The 20752-nt window shown below is 32.1% G+C and overlaps 1 protein-coding gene across 3 annotated transcripts in view; it reads right to left on the bottom strand.

The window, feature by feature from the left end:
- Positions 1–623: 623 nt before the first annotated feature.
- GABRA5 (gamma-aminobutyric acid type A receptor subunit alpha5) overlaps positions 624–20752 on the bottom strand; it is a 110437-nt gene continuing 90308 nt past the window's right edge. For all 3 annotated transcript variants that reach the window (XM_031959098.1, XM_031959097.1, XM_031959096.1), the window contains exons 7-10: positions 16399–16542; positions 8140–8292; positions 4496–4707; positions 624–2512 (exon numbers count right to left, since the gene is read on the bottom strand). In XM_031959098.1, coding sequence (XP_031814958.1) covers positions 2210–2512; positions 4496–4707; positions 8140–8292; positions 16399–16542 — 812 coding nt within the window. In that variant the 3' untranslated portion in view covers positions 624–2209. The remainder of the gene's footprint in view (positions 2513–4495; positions 4708–8139; positions 8293–16398; positions 16543–20752) is intronic.

The following is a 20752-nucleotide window of genomic DNA, read 5'->3' on the forward strand; positions in this document are numbered from 1 at the left end:
CTCAGCAGGTTCTCTTATCTAACGCATACACCACATGTTTGACATTATAAAGGATAGGAAGTGAAACAAAGAACACTTTTTTTTTTAAATTTTGCAATTCTTTAATTTACCTCAATTGATGGAAGACTAATTATTAAAACTTGAAGGGTAGGATACAAGTCCATCCTTCTCATTGTCATGGATAACTGAGAGCTAATTTTATCTAACTATCACACATATAACAATTACATCTTTAGAAGAAGTGTTGGAAGAATCAGGGTAATAGAAACCCATTATACTTTGTCTCATATGAATTCAGCTATAATGTTCAAAGTACATCTTCAAAGTATAGAGAGGTATATAAGTTGTTTTCATTCATAAGAAGAGACTGCAATTTTTTTTAATAAAACTGGTTTTATTTTAGTCCCAAGTAATTTAATATTTGAAAAATCTGTGATTTTGTCAATTTGAACATTCTAACTATTGCATTTTTTTCAACATACTAATTCCTTTTTCTCAAGAGTTTCTGGGACTATATATTGACTTTGTGGACAACTTAATGATGAGTGTCTCTAAAAATAGTTGTTACTCAAACAAAAGATACACATACCATGACTGGGACTTTGAGCTTTTGTCCATCATGAGCAGTTATAGGACTTTATAGAAATGTGAACTTTACTTGAAGTCTTCATCAATTTTTATACCATCAGTCAAAAAAAAATGCTTAGTTCTATTCTGTTTTTAAAATAGAGGAAAAACTAACACATATCTTGACTTTCTCTTTTATCTTATTCATGTGTTGAACCAACAACCAAAAAGTAGAAGAGAGCTTTTCATCAATATCTCATCTGAAAGTTTTCCCCAGATGCTGCTTTCCTATCTTGAAATAATTTTATCATATTAACATGGGGAGACAAATGAATTAAGAATAATAGATGATAACCTGAAGAATGTCTCATTGTATGCAAGGATACTCCTTCAGGGATTTCTCAAAAAATGACTGAATAATGTAGATAATAAATGAGAAAAACTATGAACGGTATGATTTTCTCAAGAAAATGAAGGAAACAATCTTTCATTTCTAGATTTTTAGTGAACTTATATAAATTTAATCTCCATCTTTGGAAAACTATATTTGTTACTAAGCATCATGAGAAATTAAATGAAAATGTGATCCAAAGAAATAAAGATGACCTGACAACAATTTGTCAAGCTATTTATTGAATGAGTTTTCTTCACGAATTTGTTTAAAAAATAACTCCAGCAAAATCTTAATGTTTGCCTATAAAAAATGACATTTTACCCACAAGAGTAGATTTTTTTTTATTTAATAAACATTTAAGATTAATTTACAAAAGCTACTAGAGCAATGAATCAGTCATGAATTACTTACAAGGCAATAAAATTGAAAATAACTAATTACAGATTCTCACCACTGAAGCAAAACACACTGGCAGTAGTGAGGAGATGATATGTCTCAGATACATTTAATACATGGGCCAAGATTCTAGTGTTGTCTCTGATCCATTCTTCTGCGCTCACATCTCACTTCTTTTCTATGGTATTTATTTTGGTTAATGGGAAGAAACATGATTTTTTTTCCCCAAAATAAATTTATCCAGAGTTGTTTGTTTTAGGGAGACTATTCTGTTAGTCTAACATATGGTATATTTGTCATTAAAGTTTGTCTGCATAAATATTTTCTTATTCTATTTCTTAACATAAGTTCATGCAGTACTTTTTAATTTTAGAACAAAGTGAAAATTAACAAAGGTACTTTATTCTGTATGTGAAAGCTTATAGTTTCTTTAAAATGAGAATTATGTTTTTACAGTCTTTATGACCTGGATTTTTATCAGCTGGGAAAATTAGTATGAATTGACATTTGAAATATAAAAAACATTGTTATGTAATACTTGGAGCAGTTAAAAAATATAACTTGTCTTGTTTGTAAACTAGCAAGGCAAAACCCTGAACAGTTGGGTGCTATTCAGCATTTTCTGATCTTCCAGAATATTGTGTAGCCGCCATTGTCAACTGTCACTTCTTTGAAATATCTGAGGTTACATGTAAAAACAATCAAGGCAATATTATTTGTACATATTATTAAACATGCAAAAATTTCCTGAAAGATGTCACCCAAATATCAAAAGTATTGTAGAGCTCAAATTTCTCCTTGTTATCCGTTTGTTGGAAGTATGGCTCTCATAGGGTTTGGGAGTCCTGAAACTTATTTTGGACGAGTGGCTCCTTTAATAACTGGTTCCCTATTCAAATACGTTGCCCAGTAGACTAAGTTGAAAGTGCCAAATAGGACTGGAAAAACAATTCGGGACATTTTGTCAATCTTGCTGATGCTATTGTAAGTCTTTTTACTTTCAGGAGGCTTCTCTTCTGCAGGTTTCACAGGGACAGGAGTTGCATTTGAGACACCTGAGGGAGTTGGATCTTTGGGGATGTTTGGGGGATGGGTCATCTTTCCAGTATTATAAGCATTTGTTGATTTGTTTATGAATATTTCACGCTCTTTTTTCTGCAAAATACAGTTAAAAAAGATAAAACAGATCATGTTGCTTATAACCTATTTGAAAGCACAAGGGAAGAAAGATGTAACAGATAAAATTATCTCTTTTCTCCCATTGCCATTTCAGTTGTTAAAATGTTTTTCCAATACTACCAGATGGAGGGTTTTTTTTAAATAAAATGTTTGTTGAATGATTAAATTGAGATTATTTCATGAATACACACATATATATCACATACACATAACACACATACATTGCTCAGTATTACTAGGGACCCCAGGTTTTAATTCCTTATAAGCCATATAATTATCTAGTAATTCAGCAGAACATAATGTAATCCCCATAAATGTAACAAAAGGTAAGATCTTATGAAAAGAGGAGAGAGAGAGAGAGAGAGAGAGAGAGAGAGAGAAACAGAGAGAGAGGGAGAGACAGATAGACAGAGAGACAGAGAGAGACAAAAACAGAGAGACAGAGACACAGAGAAAGACAGACACAGACACAGATACAGACACACAGAGAGAAATAGAGAGAGAAATTGAAGGAAAGAGGAAGGGAAGGAGGGAGGGAAAGAGGAAAGGGAAAAGGAAGGGAGAGAGGGAGAGAGAGAGAGAAAGGAAGAAAAGGAGGAAAGAAGATAGTTTAGCTGTGTGAATATAAAATCCTCCAAGTTGACTCAAGCCCACGGGCTCATTACTAGCTGTCAAGGAAAATGGTAAGAGACAAAGTCCTCTTGATCATTTCTAATTTTTGCCTAACATCAGTCTTAGTATCACTGGATTGTAGATGTCAATTTAGAAGATTATATGGAAATCATGAAGTCCAACTCTCTCATTTTATAGAAAAAGAAACAGCGGGCTAGAAAGGAAATAATTAAACCCAGGACTTACAATTTCAAGTTTCATTTAAAACCCTACCACATAATGCCTTTCCATTTTAGGTCAATTTTTTCTAAGTAGATAATATATAGAATATTAATTATTTATTAAGTGCCCAGCTAATTTCAGGGAATATGTATATAAGGGGGAAAACTATAGCTCTCCTGAGGAATTTACATTCTAATGGGAAAAATTATAAGATTATAATATTGTAACTTATTATAAAATAAAACCTATAACAAAATTAACAGTATAATCAAAACAATTAGAAATGCAAAATCTCATAAAAATCTTGCTTGATAATTTATTGGTATAAAATTATCTTTTAGAAAAGAGAAGTAAAGTATTATTTTGTGATTATCATTATTAAAGAGTCAACCTATTCCCCAAAGCTTTTATATTATAGACATTTTTGTTTATTTGTGTAATCAAAAATGAATACCACACTCACCCAATATTACTCATGCAATATTTCCCTAAGTTATCCCTCTCTCCAATTATATTTTATTTTGACATGTGATGGTCTCCTTCCTCAAGTAGATAGGACTACTATCATTATAGACTTCCTTTGGATTTTAGGAACTATGTGTAATCGATTAGTTGCTTCATTAGTTTGATGTAACACACTACATAAATATATTAATTCAAGAAAATAGGGAGTTTTATGTAATTGCTAACATCTACAAGGTTGAAGAATGGAAATTCAATGGTTAGAACTAAAAAGAATCTTCCCAAGATTATTACTCTTGATCATCCCTCAAAAATGATGATGCAGGAATTTGTGAGATCCATCTCTTTATTCATAAACTTAATTTTGTCCATTAATTTTAACCTCCTCTGCTAGCATATCTTTGGTCAGGGTTGTATTAAGTAGTAGTATTAGCTCAAGCTGTATCTAAATATAATTATTAATTTGTGATACTTGAATGGTCAATCTGTCATTTTTCACTTGTTCACTTGTCTGTAAGGTTTTTCTTTTTTTCTCACTATCATGCAAATAATAAGGATCCATTTTGCCTCAAACCTGAGTTAATGTAATAACACACTAATCAGATCCAGCAGTAGATAAAACACATTTTCTTAGTAGTGAAAAGGAAAAATCAAAATAAGTACCTTGTTTTTCGCTGCTTCCTGAGCTTTTTTTCCATCCCATGCCCAGCTTCTCTTTGTAAAATAGTTCACTGTTGCAAATTCAATCAATGCAGAAAATACAAAGGCATAGCACACAGCTATGAACCAGTCCATTGCTGTTGCATAAGCAACTTTGGGCAGAGAATTTCGGGCACTGATGCTCAAGGTTGTCATTGTCAGGACGGTAGTTACTCCTTTGGTCAGAAATACCAGGCAAAGAAGGTGGGATGAAAGAAAACAGATTAATTAATTAGCATCTTGAGCCCTCTGAGAAAAAAATAAAATCCAACTACAATCAATAAATGAATTAATGTGATCCATATCCTTTTGTCACACCGAGATTACTAGGGATGTATAACATTTAGTGTTATATAAAGTTTTGAGAATGATAACAAATTTAAAGTATTATCATCAGTACCACATACAAAGGTTAGATGTGCCTATATAAAGTGGGAGAGATTAATGGCCAGTGTAACAGCACAAGTGCATTTTATTTTTAAATATCTTAAATTCAAGTTAAATCTGCATACCTATGAGGCAAAATTAGAGTGAAGATACTGATTGAACCTCAGCTTTAATCTGCCATAGCCCTTCATTTTCCCAAGAACAGAATGCTAATCTGTCAGAAGATTGACTTATTATTTATTTCTTAAATTCAAAATAAAATAAATAAAAATAAGGTTGCAAAAGGTGATACTAGACATTTCTTCCTGGTTTTGGAGGAAGATGGGTATTTAACTGTAGAGACACTGCTCGTGACAGGTGGTATTGCTCAGATTTTTTGATTCCATGAAATTGGATAGTAACCCAATAAATAACTTTTGAAGTATCCATGTATTACTGTTGACATGAAAAGGTACAAGTTCCTTCTGAAATAATCTCTCCCTTTTACATTTTTCTCTTGATAGTTTCATTAATAAATTCAAAAATTCATTAATTTAAATAGTTTCATTAATTCTCTTGAAGTATATGGCAGAGAAAGGAGAACATTGCTATACCTTCCAAAACATGGAGGAGAAAATGTCTATGCCCCTCGCTACAATAAAGGAGATCCTAGTTGCTTCAACCAATAATATTTAACCTTTAAAAAGTAAACCACACAAGAAAAAAATTCCTAAGCATTCATTCATCTTTATACATTTTTGAAAGAAAAAGCAGGCAAGAAAAATGAATTAGACCCTCATAGGAACAGCAATACACAATCCGACAACAGACTTCCTGTATCCTAGACAAAGATCCCCTGTTCCCATAGCATAAAAGGGTAGCAATATATAAACTATATTCATTTATTTGACTTTGCATCATAGTATGAGGCTATTGAAATGCAATATTTGTAATATTTCAATATGCTATGATATGCAAAAGAAGACGGACTTGAAAAAAATTGATACATTCCTAAATATGTCAAATGATGCATCTTTGGTTCCCTTTGCAGTATTTTATTAGTTTTACTGATGAATATTTAAAATGTATCTTAGAGCTGAAAAGAACTCTAAGGAACATATAGTCTAAGGACTTCATTTTACAAATGAAGAAACTGAGGCCTAAAGTAGAAAAGGACTTACCTAAAGTTGCCTGAGTTAGTTAATAAAAGAATTAAGGCTAGACTTGAAGTATTGATTCCAAATCCACTATTTTTTTTTCTACTCCTGAATCATGTTACTTTTCATTTATGAAGTACGTTTTTTAGGTGAAGATAAAATTTTTCAAATTTTGTTGTAATAGTTTTGTTGATGTGTCATTTCTGATACTTTGTAACCTTATTTGAAGTTTTCTTGGCAAATAAACTGAAGTGTTATGCGACTTTTTTCTTCACAAAAATTAAATAACAAGTAAAACTAAGACCTTACTAGTGCTAGTTCCTTTCCATGTTAATTAAGAAATTAGATTTCCAATTACCCCAAGCTTATAGAATATAGTTAAGAACTCAGTATGTGCATAATAATGGAATATAATAATTACTTAATAAATGCTTATTGGATATAACTTGTTGCTAAATTTCAAAAATAAATTGAAGCGGTCTGGGTTTTTTTGAATAATTTTCACAAATCTCTGGCATATAAATCTTATAAATCTATCCTAAAATTCCAGAGGTCTCCAATTAAGTCCTAAATGTGGAGGAGTAGAAAGAACATTAATTTAAGAGTCAGAAGATCTAGATTGTAATTCTAGATGTGCCTTTAATTACCATTGGATAAGTTATTTAATCTCATACACCTGATGTCAAGAAGACTCATTTACCTGAATTCATATCTGGCCTCAGACACTTAATAGCTGGTGACCCTGGGCAAGTGACTTAACCCTGTTTGCCTCAGTTTCCTCATCTGTAAAATGAGCTGGAGAAGGAAATGGTAAATCATTTCAGTATCTTTGCCAAGAAAACCCTATTATTATATAACATAGCTTAACATAATGTATAATATTGTATTGTATTAATTTGACATATTTTACATGTATACATGTGTCCCTATGTAGCTTTGCATATATCTATGTAGAGCTTTCATTATGAGAGTTAATATATGCACATTTATATGCATCTGTATGATTTTTATATCTGTATGATTCATGGTTTTATATGTATGTGTGTATGTGTGCGTGATTCCTATAGTTCTTTTTTAAACATTACTTTCTGGCAAAGTAACAATGGAAACGTCTATTAACTTGCTTTTTTATCTTAATAATTTTATATATCAACACTTTACTAAGATAAAATATAGCTATCATCAGTATAAAATTACAAGGTGGTTTTCTACCAGGAGCAAAGAAATTTGACAATTGAAACCAATATAAATTTGTTGATCATCCATTGTGTGAAGAGATTTATTACTTTGAAAATAATGATAAAATAGCTCTAGTTAATAAAATAGAGAACTAAGATTTAAGTTAATGTTTTGAGATGATCTAAAAATGGCATTTTCAGAATCTTCCACCTCTTTTTTTCTGCTCTACCATCTTCTTTGCAGAAGTGGGTGATAGACTAAAGGATTATTTCTTATCTGTTACTTAGCCCAAAAAATTCATCATAGTAACTATACTCCTGGGGATGTCATCTGAGATAGATACGGACTAGGATGATGCCATAATGTAAATCATGCTACTGGCCTTAGGTTGAGGATTTCAAAATAGGTAAAAATTGCTCTTGGTACAGTGGGCAAAGAATTCCCAGTGTGGCAGAACTAGTCAGGGCATCTCAAAGCTAAAATCCATTTATACCACACTCTCCTCATTGGTGATAAGATTGATTACTTGATATTCCATTCTTTATATGGATAATGAGGAAAAATTTTACACAAATAGACTTCAGAGCTTGCTAAGGTAACATTGAAATGCTAAATGGATTCTAAAGAAAATATTCTTGAACTGAATATGTTAGCACACATGCAATAAAGGTCTCTAAACTTCTCCCTCTTATAACAAACTCCACACTCATTCTTTGTTTCTTTGACCATTAACTAACTAGGAAATTTCCATTAAAGAAAAATCCCAAGGGAAAGAAAAGTGTTAAAACCTGATTAAGAATACACCATAAAACCTGTGAAAATTTAGATAATGAAAGATATATAAGAAATAACTAGTCAAAGAAATGCTGCCTAGTACCTTATAAAAACACAGACATGAAAACTTACCAAAAACAGTTCTAGCTGGAACGGATTCTCTGTTCAGCCAAAATGACACTTGGGATAGGATCACTGTCATTATGCAGGGAAGATAAGTTTGAATGACAAAGTAACCAATCTTTCTTTTCAAATGGAAATGTGCTGTCATTATTGTGTATTCACCTAAAAATAAAAATAAATAAATAAACATGTCAACAGAAATTAGTAAATCCCTTATGTAGAGGACTTTAGAAAGCATATAATTTTTTTTCAGCTGCAGTATTAGGGCAAATGACAATGGAGGTGTTTATAGGATCTATTTAATAAGCAAAGTAAAGTTCATTTTCATAGCTTTTCAGCTTCACATTAAGCAGTGTTGTTTTTTTTTTTCTTTTTAAAAAAGAGTGGGGAAAAGGAGGCATATCACAAAAAGGTTGGAGGATAATGAAAGATTATGTAAAATTTCACATTGTGAATAATGGAAAGTTCATAGCCAGAGGAGTTTATAAAAGATAGAATAAATTAAATTACATTTTGTAATAGTGAATAGATTGAGGTCCTCAGAATTAGACATATCTAATTATGTGATTCTGGGCAAGATTTTTACCATTTACATGCCTTTAGCAATCCACTAAAGCTATACATTTCTGTGATGATCAATTTTGATGTATTTTGCTTTTTTCAACAATAAGATGATTCAAGGCAACCAATGGATTTGTGATGGAAAGAACCATCCTCATCCAAAGAGAGAACTATGGAGATTGAATGTGGATCAAAGTATGTCATTTTCATCTTGTATTGTTTTTGTTGTTGCTGTTTGTTTTATTTTTCTTTCTCATGTTTTCTCTTCTTTTGATGTGATTTTTTGGGTGCAGCATGATGAATAAGGGCACATTTAGAAGAATTACACTTTTAACACATGTTGGATTATATCTAAGCAATGGGAGGAGAAAAAAAAATTGGACCACAGTGTTTTGCAAAGGCAAATGTTGAAAAAAGTCTTTGCAGGTTTTTGAAAAAATAAAAAGCTATTATAAAAAATAAAGCTATAAGTTTCATGACTTTCATTGATGAGGGTGTGTGGATAAATAGAAATGGCCTGGATTTCCTCACAGAAATATGTATATATGCAAATAAATATTCCATTTATTGCTAATATAATACATACATGTGTGAATATGTTTATATGCATGTGTGTCTGCATGCATGATGGACCCTTTTGGAATAATTGTGAAGCCTTATCAGAATACTATTTTAAATAGATAAAATTAAATATATAGGACTATAAAGGAACTAATTATATTAGTTTCAATAATTATACTGAAAAACTTATCAAAATTTTTTGAGTTGACAAATTTAGTTTAAAAACTCTTTCTCTATGGAGTTTAATGACATCAAGAAAATACTTAAGTCATTTATACAAATTATTTTTACTACTATTATTTATAATAAGATCAAGTAGGAAACAATGGCTTCAGTGTTAGAGAATGTGAAATAAAATTAAATATAAAAGTAATGGTATAGTCTTGTGATGTATATTCTTGTGACATAAGCAATGAAGAAGATGAAGAAAATAGAAGAAAGAAGTAGGGGAAGGCTTGAATGAAGTGAAGCATACTGTAGCAAGCTCAGGCATAAGGACAATATACAAAAGATCCAATAACACATATAAAGACATAAAACCAATAGAAACAAGATTAAAAGGGAAGTACAAAGCTGGAGGAAAATCTTTACAGCCAATGTTTCTGATATAGTTCTTATTTCTAAAATATGTAAAGAAGTCTGTCAGATTTATAAAAATAATAAATGGTCAGAGGCTATGAACAGATAATTTTCAGATGATGAAATAAAAGCCATCTATAGTCATATAAAAAATGTTGTAAATGACTATTGATTAGAGAAATCAAATTAAAACAACTCTGAATTATCACTTCACACCTCTCCAATTGACTAAAATGACAGAAAAGATAATGATAAAAATTATTATCATGTGGGGAAGTGGGGAAACTGGGATAATAATGCATTATTGGTGAATTTGTGAAATGATCCAACCATTCTGGAGAGCAAGTTGGACTTGTGCTCAAAAGACTATCAAACTGTGCATTCCCTTTGACCCAGCATGCCACTACTGAGTCTGTATCCCAAGGAAATCATAAAGAAGGAAAACAGATTGGTGTGCAAAAATGTTTATAGCAGCTCTTTTTGTGGTAGCAAAGAATTGGAAAAAAGATGCCCATTAATTGGAGAATGGTTACATAAGTTGTGGTATTTAAAGGTAATAGAATATTATTTTTCTATGAAAAAATGATGAACAACCTTAGAAAGGCCTGGAAAGATTTACATGAACTATTGCTAAGTAAAACAAGCAGAACCAGGAATACATGTATACAATACAACAAGAATGTGTGATGGTCAACTATGAAAAAGTTATATCTTCTCAGTGATTCAGTATCCCAAAGCAATCCCTTTAGACTTTGGACAGAAAATGCTATGTGCATCCAGAAAAAGAACTATGGAAATTGAATATAAATCAACATATGCTATGTTCATATCTTTTTTTCTGTTTTTTTGTTCTCTCCCATGGTTTTTCTCTTTTGCTCTGCTTTTTGTCTCCCAAAATGATTCACAAAGCAATTTAAAAATTAAAAAAAAATTAAAAACACATAAAAAGACAGCACTACAGGGCATTAAAATTCATATCATATTCATTGGACAATGTTCATGCTAAATCATTTAAGTTAATGCATTCTTTCTTTCTGTTTCCTGGTACACAGTAAGTGCTTAATAAATACTTGTTGAATTCTAAAGACCTATCTCCAGAGAGACTAATGAAACCTATGTGCAGATTGAGTTTTCTTATTTTATTTCTTGTCTGTAACATAGCTAGTTTGGAGATATGTTTTGTGGGACCTCATATGTATAATATACATCAAATGGCTTGTCTTCTGAAGGAGGTGTGTGGGGCAGACAAAAAGGAGGGACAGAATTTGGAAATCATAACTTTAAAAACTTAATGCTAAAAAACATACATGCGATTTGGATGTATTTAGCAAAGTAAATAAAATGCATTAAAATAAATGTTTCTTAATTGGCTTACTGACTTTTACTACTGCTAAATTATAAAAGTAAAAAATGGCATGTGCTAAGTCCCAAACACTTAGGTTGGTTTGAGTGATTATGGTAATACACTGAAGACAATATTTCTTTAAATTATTTTCACTTTGAGTATTTGTTGGAAAGTATTGATTATATCCAAGCAAAATCCCTTCATTTAAAAAAATAGAGAATGGTTAGAGGAGAGAGAAGAATAAATGGAATTCCTTAGACCATATTTCCCAAGTGACCTTGATTACTGGCCTCTGGAGAGCTTGATGAAGACCACCAAATCCATTGCTGAATAAGGCTTTCCCTGGTTAAAATCGGATTTCTGTATTTTACTAATCCCTAGTTATAATCTGTGTCTTGCTCTCTGAGCTATCCACCCTGCAATCAAAATACAGCCTACCCAGATAAAACATCAATGCAAAACATCAATGCATATATAAACTAATATATATGGGGGTTCCCTCTTTTATTAATCTAAATCCAAAGACAAGAAAGTGGATGTGGATCTAAGCACTAGATTGTGAGTGCAAATTCCCAAGGATCCTACCTAAAGTTCCAGTATTCTTCCCTAGGGAAGAAGCAGAAGAGGAAGAAAACAGAAGCAGAAAAAGTCTTCAAGAGAAGAGATTGCTCACTATCAGTGAGGGTGGGGATCTGTTTCCTTCCCATTCTGCTTCTGGTGAAGTTTCCTTGGAGATGTACCAGTATCTTCTCTGGATCTTCTTTGTTTTGTGGGATGCAAGAGGTGAACTGCCATTCATTGCTGACAATAATGCTGTCCTCACAGTGAATTGGTAAGAAATGGGATTGGTGGATACTTAAGGGGTTGAGATTGCAATCATTTATACTTAGCTATTAGAAAGGTTCAATTTTAATATTGTACTGGAACTTTACCAGAGTACCAGGAGGTATGTGTTTTAGTGATGGAATTGTGGAGGGATAATGGGCAAAGGAAAAAAATGGTACACAAAATAGAAAAGTTAGGAAGGCAGTATATTGTCTTTTTCTGAATATATTTTCAATTAGTAATTGATTGAGTGAATCCTGATTATATGATTATCTAGAAAACAGGTATGTATTCTAGACCACAAGCAGATTGTCTCAAACAGATTTTTAATAAAAGGAAAAGATAAAAATGGTTGGTCAAGGGAGACAGTGGGACTTAGTGGGAAAGAACCATGGGTTCAGAGTCCAAGGACTTAGATTTTAATACTTACTGTGCAATTTATTATCATTATTTCCTCAAGTTAATCATTTAACTCATAGGCTCAGTTCCTTATTTCTAAAACAAAGAGTTTGGATTAAATGTTATTTGAAATCTCTTTCAGCTTTAGATTCCCAAATTTTTTGAGGGGAGGGAAGCAAGTTTTTTCATCCTTCCCCCCTGATTCTTACTAACATTCAATATCATAGTCACAGAGGCAATATTTTTAATGAGCAAATAGAGTATACCCTATATGCTGGACATTTGATCTATCATAATGTAGCCAATGAGATCTTGCTTGTGCTCTTCTGCCTACAACATCATAAAAGCTCTAATTTCCTGTAGTTCAATCCCTCAACTAATGACAAGAAAGGTAAGGCCCAGAAAGATGACATGATTGAGGTAGGTTCTTCTGACTCTAGAGCCAACACACTATGCCTAATCTTGTGCCTCCTAAGAGTATCCAATCTTTGGATCAAATTCTTGCTTTGCAGTAATTATCTACGTAACTTTGGAAAAATTGCTTGAATTCTTAAAGAATCTTCCATTTTTAAATCTTTGCTCCTTCACCTGAAATTCTCCTATGATGTTTTCTAATAGAAATTGCTTAGTTACTTAAATTTAATTTTGAAGGCAATATTAAAGCAGTGACATGCCTTCCTTCAAATCCTACTGCTAGCAGAGCCATAACAAACACCATTATCCCCTAATTCAAAATTCATTCCCTTCCCCCTGACATTCTGCTGCTATAATTCTAATACATTTGAGAAGAAAAAAAAAACATTTAGTAAAAGATTAATCTGGTTAAACTTGATAAAAAGAGGACATGTAGGTACAGGATAGGAATATATGTGATTGCATAGGAGAGATATAAGGTCATGGGGTAGGGAGTTGAAGGAATAAAAGTTAATTAAGATTGTGTATTTTGGAGATGGAGTGTGTAATATGCTAGATATACTATTACTAATATTGAGGGTTGATGTAGAATACAAAGATATTAATTGACAAGATACCATAAAACCATCTTGTTACTATTAAAAAAAACTGGCATACATTATTTCACAGTTATTTTACTTCCTCATTTCTTATGGAAATATATTTCCTAATTTTTTCTCACTTTCAAGTCAACATCCTCCTGAAATGGTGAAACTTGTATTATAGGTTTAATCATACTTCTCTAGACTACCTAACAAGCAGGTTATTATTAATAGGTAACCTACAAACTAGAAGTTAAAATATTATTTCATCCATGAACATAAAGAGAATATACACACATCAATTGAAACTTTCCCCATCATCCATTTCCTTTTTTGTTCCCCTTCACATTTCAATACAGAACAGTAATAATATAATAAAAATAATAATGAGGGTTATAGCCTAAATGTATGACTAAAGGGAATTGCCAAATGAGAAAAATATCTCTACCAGAGCAGATTGGCACCTCTCCTTCAACTAAAAGAATAAGAGACTTATAATCTCAGAGAATCTAATTGATATTTCTAGGATCATAAGGCAATATTTGTCAGAGAAAAGACTTGAACCCATGTCTTCTTGGCTAACTCTCTATCCAGTATTGTCCCTACCAACAATATAAACTATCATTTTCTGGCCCTTTTTCAGGTTTGTCAAGCAATTATGTACAATATTTAATTTGAGTCTTAGGAATATTTTGTGAAATAACTCATTTTCCAGAGGAGAAAAATGAGATTTGGGGAAATAAAATGTCTGGTTTCTGGTCACACATCTAATAAGTGTTGGAGAAAACAAGTCTTCCTAATTTTAGGGCCAGGATTCTATCTTCTATTTCATGCTGCCTAAGAACAAACAATTCAAATCCTTGATTTACCCACTTAATCACCTAAATTCCTTGGACCTCAATTTCTTCATGTTAAAAGTGAAAGGCTTGAACTAAATTATTTCTAATCTCTGCTTCTTTATCTGAAAGTCTCTGATAGTTTCCTATAGAACTTGCTTAATTAATGAAACAGTTATAAAGGTAGTCTTTAACACTCTCATATTCAGTGACCAGGAAGGCTGTATTTGGTCATAAATGGTTGGAATTTTTTAGAGAATTTATGACCTTTTACCATCTATTGATCCGCATTCTCTTTTATTATAATTTAATGACTACTGTGATTAACACTTTTCCTGTAATTTAGAGATTGTTGTTTTACAAATGGGGCAGGTAACAACTTCCCTTCCACAAACTGATACATTATCTCAACCCATCCCCCTAATAATGTTCCCATTCCTAATGGATGACCCCATCTCCAGACACTCAGAATGGAAAGCTTTGAATTACTTTTTAATTTTTTTAAAATAGTACTGAATTTTTTCCCCAATTACATAAGAAGAAAATTTTTAATATTTTTACAAGATTTTGAGTTCCAGATTGTTTTTCTTTATTTCTTTTCCTTTCCCTCTTCTAAAGAAGGTCTACAGTTTGATGTAGTATAAACATGTGCTATCATATGAAATTATTTCCATATTAGTCACAGTTGTGAAAGAAGAAACAGATCAAAAGGGAAAAATTATGAAGTAGAATAAAATATAAAATGTTTCTAACTTCTTTCAGACTTCTGAATCACTCTTGAATTTTTGCCTCTTACCACCTTTGCAAAATATTCAATCATTGACAAATTGTGTCAATTTTATCTCTGTAGACTATTATGCCTCATAATGATTCCTTTCTGCCCACTTTCTTAGCCAAAGTGTTACCTCAGCTCCACATAACCTCCTCCCTAGACTATTATAATAACCTATAACTTAATAAAACAATAATTGATCAAAATTTGAACTAATTTCAAGACAAATGTATTCATAGTTTAGTTCATTCCCTCATATCAATACCATCATTCCTGTTTCATTCATCCTCATTCACTTTCTATAATATTCTCTTAACTAACCCTCTGTCTCTAGTCTTTTCCTTCTACAAGTCAAATTTCATACAACTGCAAAATAAATAAAGCTTTTTCTATTACACAAGTGTGATCAAATCAGTTCCCTGTTCAAAAATCTTCATAGATTCCTCATTTTCATTAGTATAAAATAATAGCTCATTAGTTAGGCATTTAGCATATTCCATGAAATTTCTCCAAACTACCTTTCCAAATTTATTTCATTGCAATCACTTTCATCTTTTTTAATGAAACTTCTAAACTGGACTACTTATCATTCAGTCTTTTCCTGTACACTTGGCCCTAGATGCCTCTATGAATATAAGTATCATATCACCCTTTACCAAATCTTCTAAAGGTAACCTGTTCTCCATAAATTATTTCTTGATCTTCTAGATGGGATAATTTTTTTTCCTTCCTAAAACTGTTGGGCCACTTTGACTTTCCATCAATTCTTAATAAATAAGAAGTCCACTGGCCTTATGTAACTATCTCTATATTTTCCCTGGCAAAATAGAGCTGTCCATAAATCCTCCTCACCATTAATACCTACATCAACAAATGCACAAATATGCATGTGCCAGTCTGATGTTTCATTGCTATCCTGCTATATATGAGTACCTTAATTTCCTTCTACACAGAATAAGAATCCTGAAAGTCAGCACCTTCTTGGTGGCTAATATTTCACAGCAAAGAGTGCTCTTACTTTTAGTTTCTCTCTTTTCACTAGCTTGATTTTGTCCAAGAAACTAATGCTAGCTATGTAGTTCAAACATAACTTATGTAAACTTTCTCTTGATATCTTCCATTAAAAGTGGAAATGTGTTCTGAAAGCTAGTAAGTCAGAAACATAACCTATGCCTATGCAAACTGGCATTCATGTGCCACAGTCTATATGTCTTAAGAATAATTGCCAACCTATAGTCCATATTCTTCTGTAAAAATTCCATATGTTTGCTCTCTATTTCTATTATAAAGGAATGTAGATCTTGTAAGGAGGGCAAATCCTATATGGACTGAAAAGTGTCATGGGATTTTTTTTCTTGGAATTAATTTAAAAACAAATAGTGTTTTTTCTCATACCTGTGCTGGTACTGATGTTTTCTGTTCCCACAGTCTGCCCCATCAGATGGTACTGGTTTAGGCGGGATCCATCTTCTGCTACCACCACAGATTTAGCAGTGCCATTTGTCCAGATATAAATCACTTCAGAATTAGGGTATGCATCTGCAAAGAATAATCAAAAGTGACTGTTTAAAAATATTTTAATTTCCTGTCAGGTAGAACTTAGGATATTTTAACAATAATAAAGAATAATGATTTGAGTCATCAGGTCTAGTTCTGAAGTTATTAGGTCAAAGTCCTGTGATTTAATAAATATGTAGAGTAGTCAGAATGGACCAGATGCTAATCTATAATCCTTCAGTATCCTTATAGTTTAGATAGATTAAAGTACTCAGAAACCAATGTTTTTTGATGACCTTATAAAGGTATTAGTGTGTTATTTATTCTTCTATCTATCTGTCTATCTGTCTTGGTACAATTGGACCTAATGATGGACCTATTTATGAAAATATTGAATTTAAAGTTTTGGAATCTTCCATTCCAATTTCAGGTTTTTTGTATCCATTTAGGGTAATTATTTGGCTCCCTTATTATTCACCAAATCATGAAATCAGACAATGTTATTTGAAAATGACCTTAGGGATCATCTAATCTAACCCTTTCTCCTTTTTACAGATGAGAAAACTGAGGCCTAAAGAATAACTGTCCATTGTTACATAGACAGTATGAAGCAAAATTAAGATTTTAATCCACAAGACAGCGAGATGATGCAATGGAGAGATCACTGACCCTGGAGCTAGGAGAACCTGAGTTCAGAAGTGGCTTCAGATAGATAATCCTTACTATCTGTGTGACCCTAGGAAAGTCATTTAACCCCAATTGCCTCGCAAAAAAAAAATTTTAATCCATGTCTTCTGACTTTCAATTTTAGAGATTTTTATACTTCACTTGTAAACAGGAATAAAAGTGTACCACATGACCTAAATTCTGAATCAACATAAAGATAGCTATAAAAAGACCTTCAATAACTCTAGAAGAAAGTCATTATACTGTTTCCTTGTCATACATCTCGTCCACATTGAATGGGACCAAACACTATCTATATTTGTGACATTCCAAAGGAATGTTTTTAGGATCTATCCCTTATATGAGATTCTGACTGGCAACAGTTATATAACAGTTATACATTGTAATGGTTTTTGGTCATTCAATCTGACATTGCAACTTCTCTTGAAGTTATATGGCTAAAAGGTGTCAAATGTTCTTCTTTAAAAGAGACTGGCAGAAGTCCCTTTAGTGCAAAACAACTGTATTTGCAAAATGATAACCATATAAATGAGGTTGCAGGGTACATAAATATAAAAAATACTATTGTTTAGCATGTGTTGCTACATCAAATCTTTCAGTGTGCTAAGGATTTAAGAGCACTAATGTGAGCCAGCTAAAGTACTCCTAAAACATTTTATTCTTAGATAAGACAAACTGTAATCTAAGCCACTATGCATTTACATATTCTAAATACAGGGGTCCTCAAACTTTTTAAAGAGGGGGTCATTTCACTGTCCCTCAGACTGTTGGAGGGCCGGACTATAGTAAAAACAAAAACTTTGTTTTGTGGGCCTTTAAATAAACAAACTTCATAGTTCTGGGTGAGGGGGATAAACGTCCTTAGCTGCTGCATCTGGCCTGCGGGCTGTAGTTTGAGGACCCCTGTTCTAAAATATAGCTGGTACTTCAAGTCTGCAGGTAAATAGGGAAATGTATTCAAGGGGGTGGTGTGATAAAGAGGTGTTATAGAAACTCTGAGGAACGAACCAGATTAATAAACTGAAGAAATCTGAAAATTTTAAAGCTCCATTCAAAGGCATAAATTGTGCCTTCGCTAAGGAGAAAGGGAAAAAAAATAGTACCATAAGCTTAAAAAAAAAAGCATAATGATGATACCAATTATGTTTATTAAGAGTGCTTTGTGAAACCTGGAAGACTTTAGTCATTTCCAATTGAATTATTTTGTGAAATATTGGGGGTCTAATATTATTTTGGTAGGGTAGAGGTCATGCCTTTGAATGTTGCATTTGCCAACACATAGAGATTCAATAACTTTTTAGAGATGATTGATAAAATGGTCTCCAGTAAATTGTTCTTCCCCTAAAGGTTTTTTGTTTTTGTTTTTGTTTTTTGGTAAAACAAACAGAAAAATACAAAAGTACAAAGGGGTTTTTACAAACTTGTTTGCCAGATTGTCAGGGTTCATTTTTAGAAATGATTAATAGTATTATTCTAGGAAGGTTATACCATTACCAATAAAACATCTAGTTCAGTACTAGAGAATTTTTCTAGGATTTTTGTTTTGTTTTTGGATGGATATTATATCTACATGGCATTAGGATTGATTGGCTCAGTTGGTTAGATTATTATGGCAATGAAGAAATATAGTTTGAAACAAGAATTAATATAGTTAGCATTAGTATAAAAATTATGTCCCCAGACTATATGCTTATCCTGATTCTTAACCAGCTATTTTCCATGCCAGCAACACAAAGAAGCCTAGATAATAGTGTGAACATTGCCAGAAAAATGATACCAAATGTATGGACAACTTAAAATGAATGGAAGTCAACAAAATGATTTTCAACATGTCATATTGTATCTGCCCCCATTAGACAGTGAGCTCCATAAGGAGAAGTGCTCTTTTCTCCCTTCATTACATGCCCAATGATTACCACAGTGCATTCCCAAAGTAAGTACTTTAATAAATACATTATTAAGATCCAGCATTTACAAAGCATTTCAGGATTTGTAAACATTTTTGTCCTTTGTCCTTACAGCAACCAAGAGAGATGTCCTAATAATTGTCTGAGGCCAGATTTAAATTCAAATTTAACACATAATTTATTGTACTAGCTACCTGTCTATTAGAACCAATTGTTGCTTATTCTAGATGTCTTTTGTTCATAGAAGATAATCATATAAATATTAAATATTAAAATTAACTAAATATTAAAAGTAACTACAATGGAATGATAGAAACTATGTGCAGTTATACTATGTCATATTCTGAGTAGTAATGTGTACATGCCAAGTCTGGTGATATGCTGTGTGGTATATTTGACAGACACCTAGAACTGGATTCAGAAAGACTTGAGTTCAAATCCTACCTTAGCTGTGCAGAAGTCACTTAATATTTAATTGCCTCAGTTTTTTCATTGAAATGATGTTAACATATTCCATACAGGGTTGTTTGTGAGGACCAGAGATAATATATAGAAAGATCTTTGCAAAACTTTAAGTAATATATATTTTAGGCTTCATTATCATAGTCATCATCTTCATCATCATCATACATGACTAGAAAAGGAGGTTACTCAGTCATCCAGCAAGAATAAAAGATAATAAATGAGTTGTCTAAGTACTAAAATAATGCTACCTCGATAACAAAGTATCTGATGAAGATCTTTCATGACTTGGAAAGGGAAGGACAATATTCATACATGATTGGAAGTCACAGAGTTTGTTTTCTGCAGAGATAAACGGAATACATATAGAGATGAAACTATGAAGCCAACTAAATATCACAATATTAAGGAGAAAGCACTTTAACTTGACTGGTAAGCCACTCATTCATCAATGGCAAGACCATTTTGGAGCCTATGAATATCCCACTCTGAAGAATTGATTAGAATTATGTTTAATGTTAAGTTAATTCAACATATACATCTGTCACATTGTCCTTGAGTGCAACATTTTATTTTTGCCATATGCAGAACAAAAGTTACTTGAAAACAAATAACATCTTACCTATTTCTCCATATCTGTGGAGGGTAGGCTCTTAATACAGAGAATAATGGTGTTCATGAATGTCACAGTACAATGCTAGTAACAATATTTTGTGATTAAAATTGAAGTTGCTAGCATGTTTGTTTGTTTATTTTTTAATATTTTATTAAGATATGATGTCTCTACATCTTAGGTTTCTTACAAATATGCTTCTTTACCAGGTAAAAGTTGGTGGCTGTTTCATCAAAAACGTCCTAATTTTTACTTTATTCTTTAAATTGAATCCATGATATCATTGGTATAAAGAAGTATTTACTAATGCAGATTGGTTCCAGCTCTAACATATTCCTTGAGTATTTTCTGAGGCACCAAGACTTCGGTTTTTTTCCAGGTCATATAGTCAACATGAATCAGAGACAGAATTTGACTTTCCTGCCTCTGAAGCCAACTTCTTATTCTTTACAACAAACTATACCTAAGAGTATCTGAGAGTGTCTTCCTCCAACCTAAGAAGTACAATAACTTTTCTTCTTTTGGATTAAATAATGCTAGATTTTGTGAATCCTGGTATCACAATCATCACTGTAATTTTTTT

The sequence above is a fragment of the Sarcophilus harrisii genome, chromosome 3 (assembly GCF_902635505.1).
Source record: "Sarcophilus harrisii chromosome 3, mSarHar1.11, whole genome shotgun sequence".
In the NCBI taxonomy this organism is placed as follows: Eukaryota; Metazoa; Chordata; class Mammalia; order Dasyuromorphia; family Dasyuridae; genus Sarcophilus; species Sarcophilus harrisii.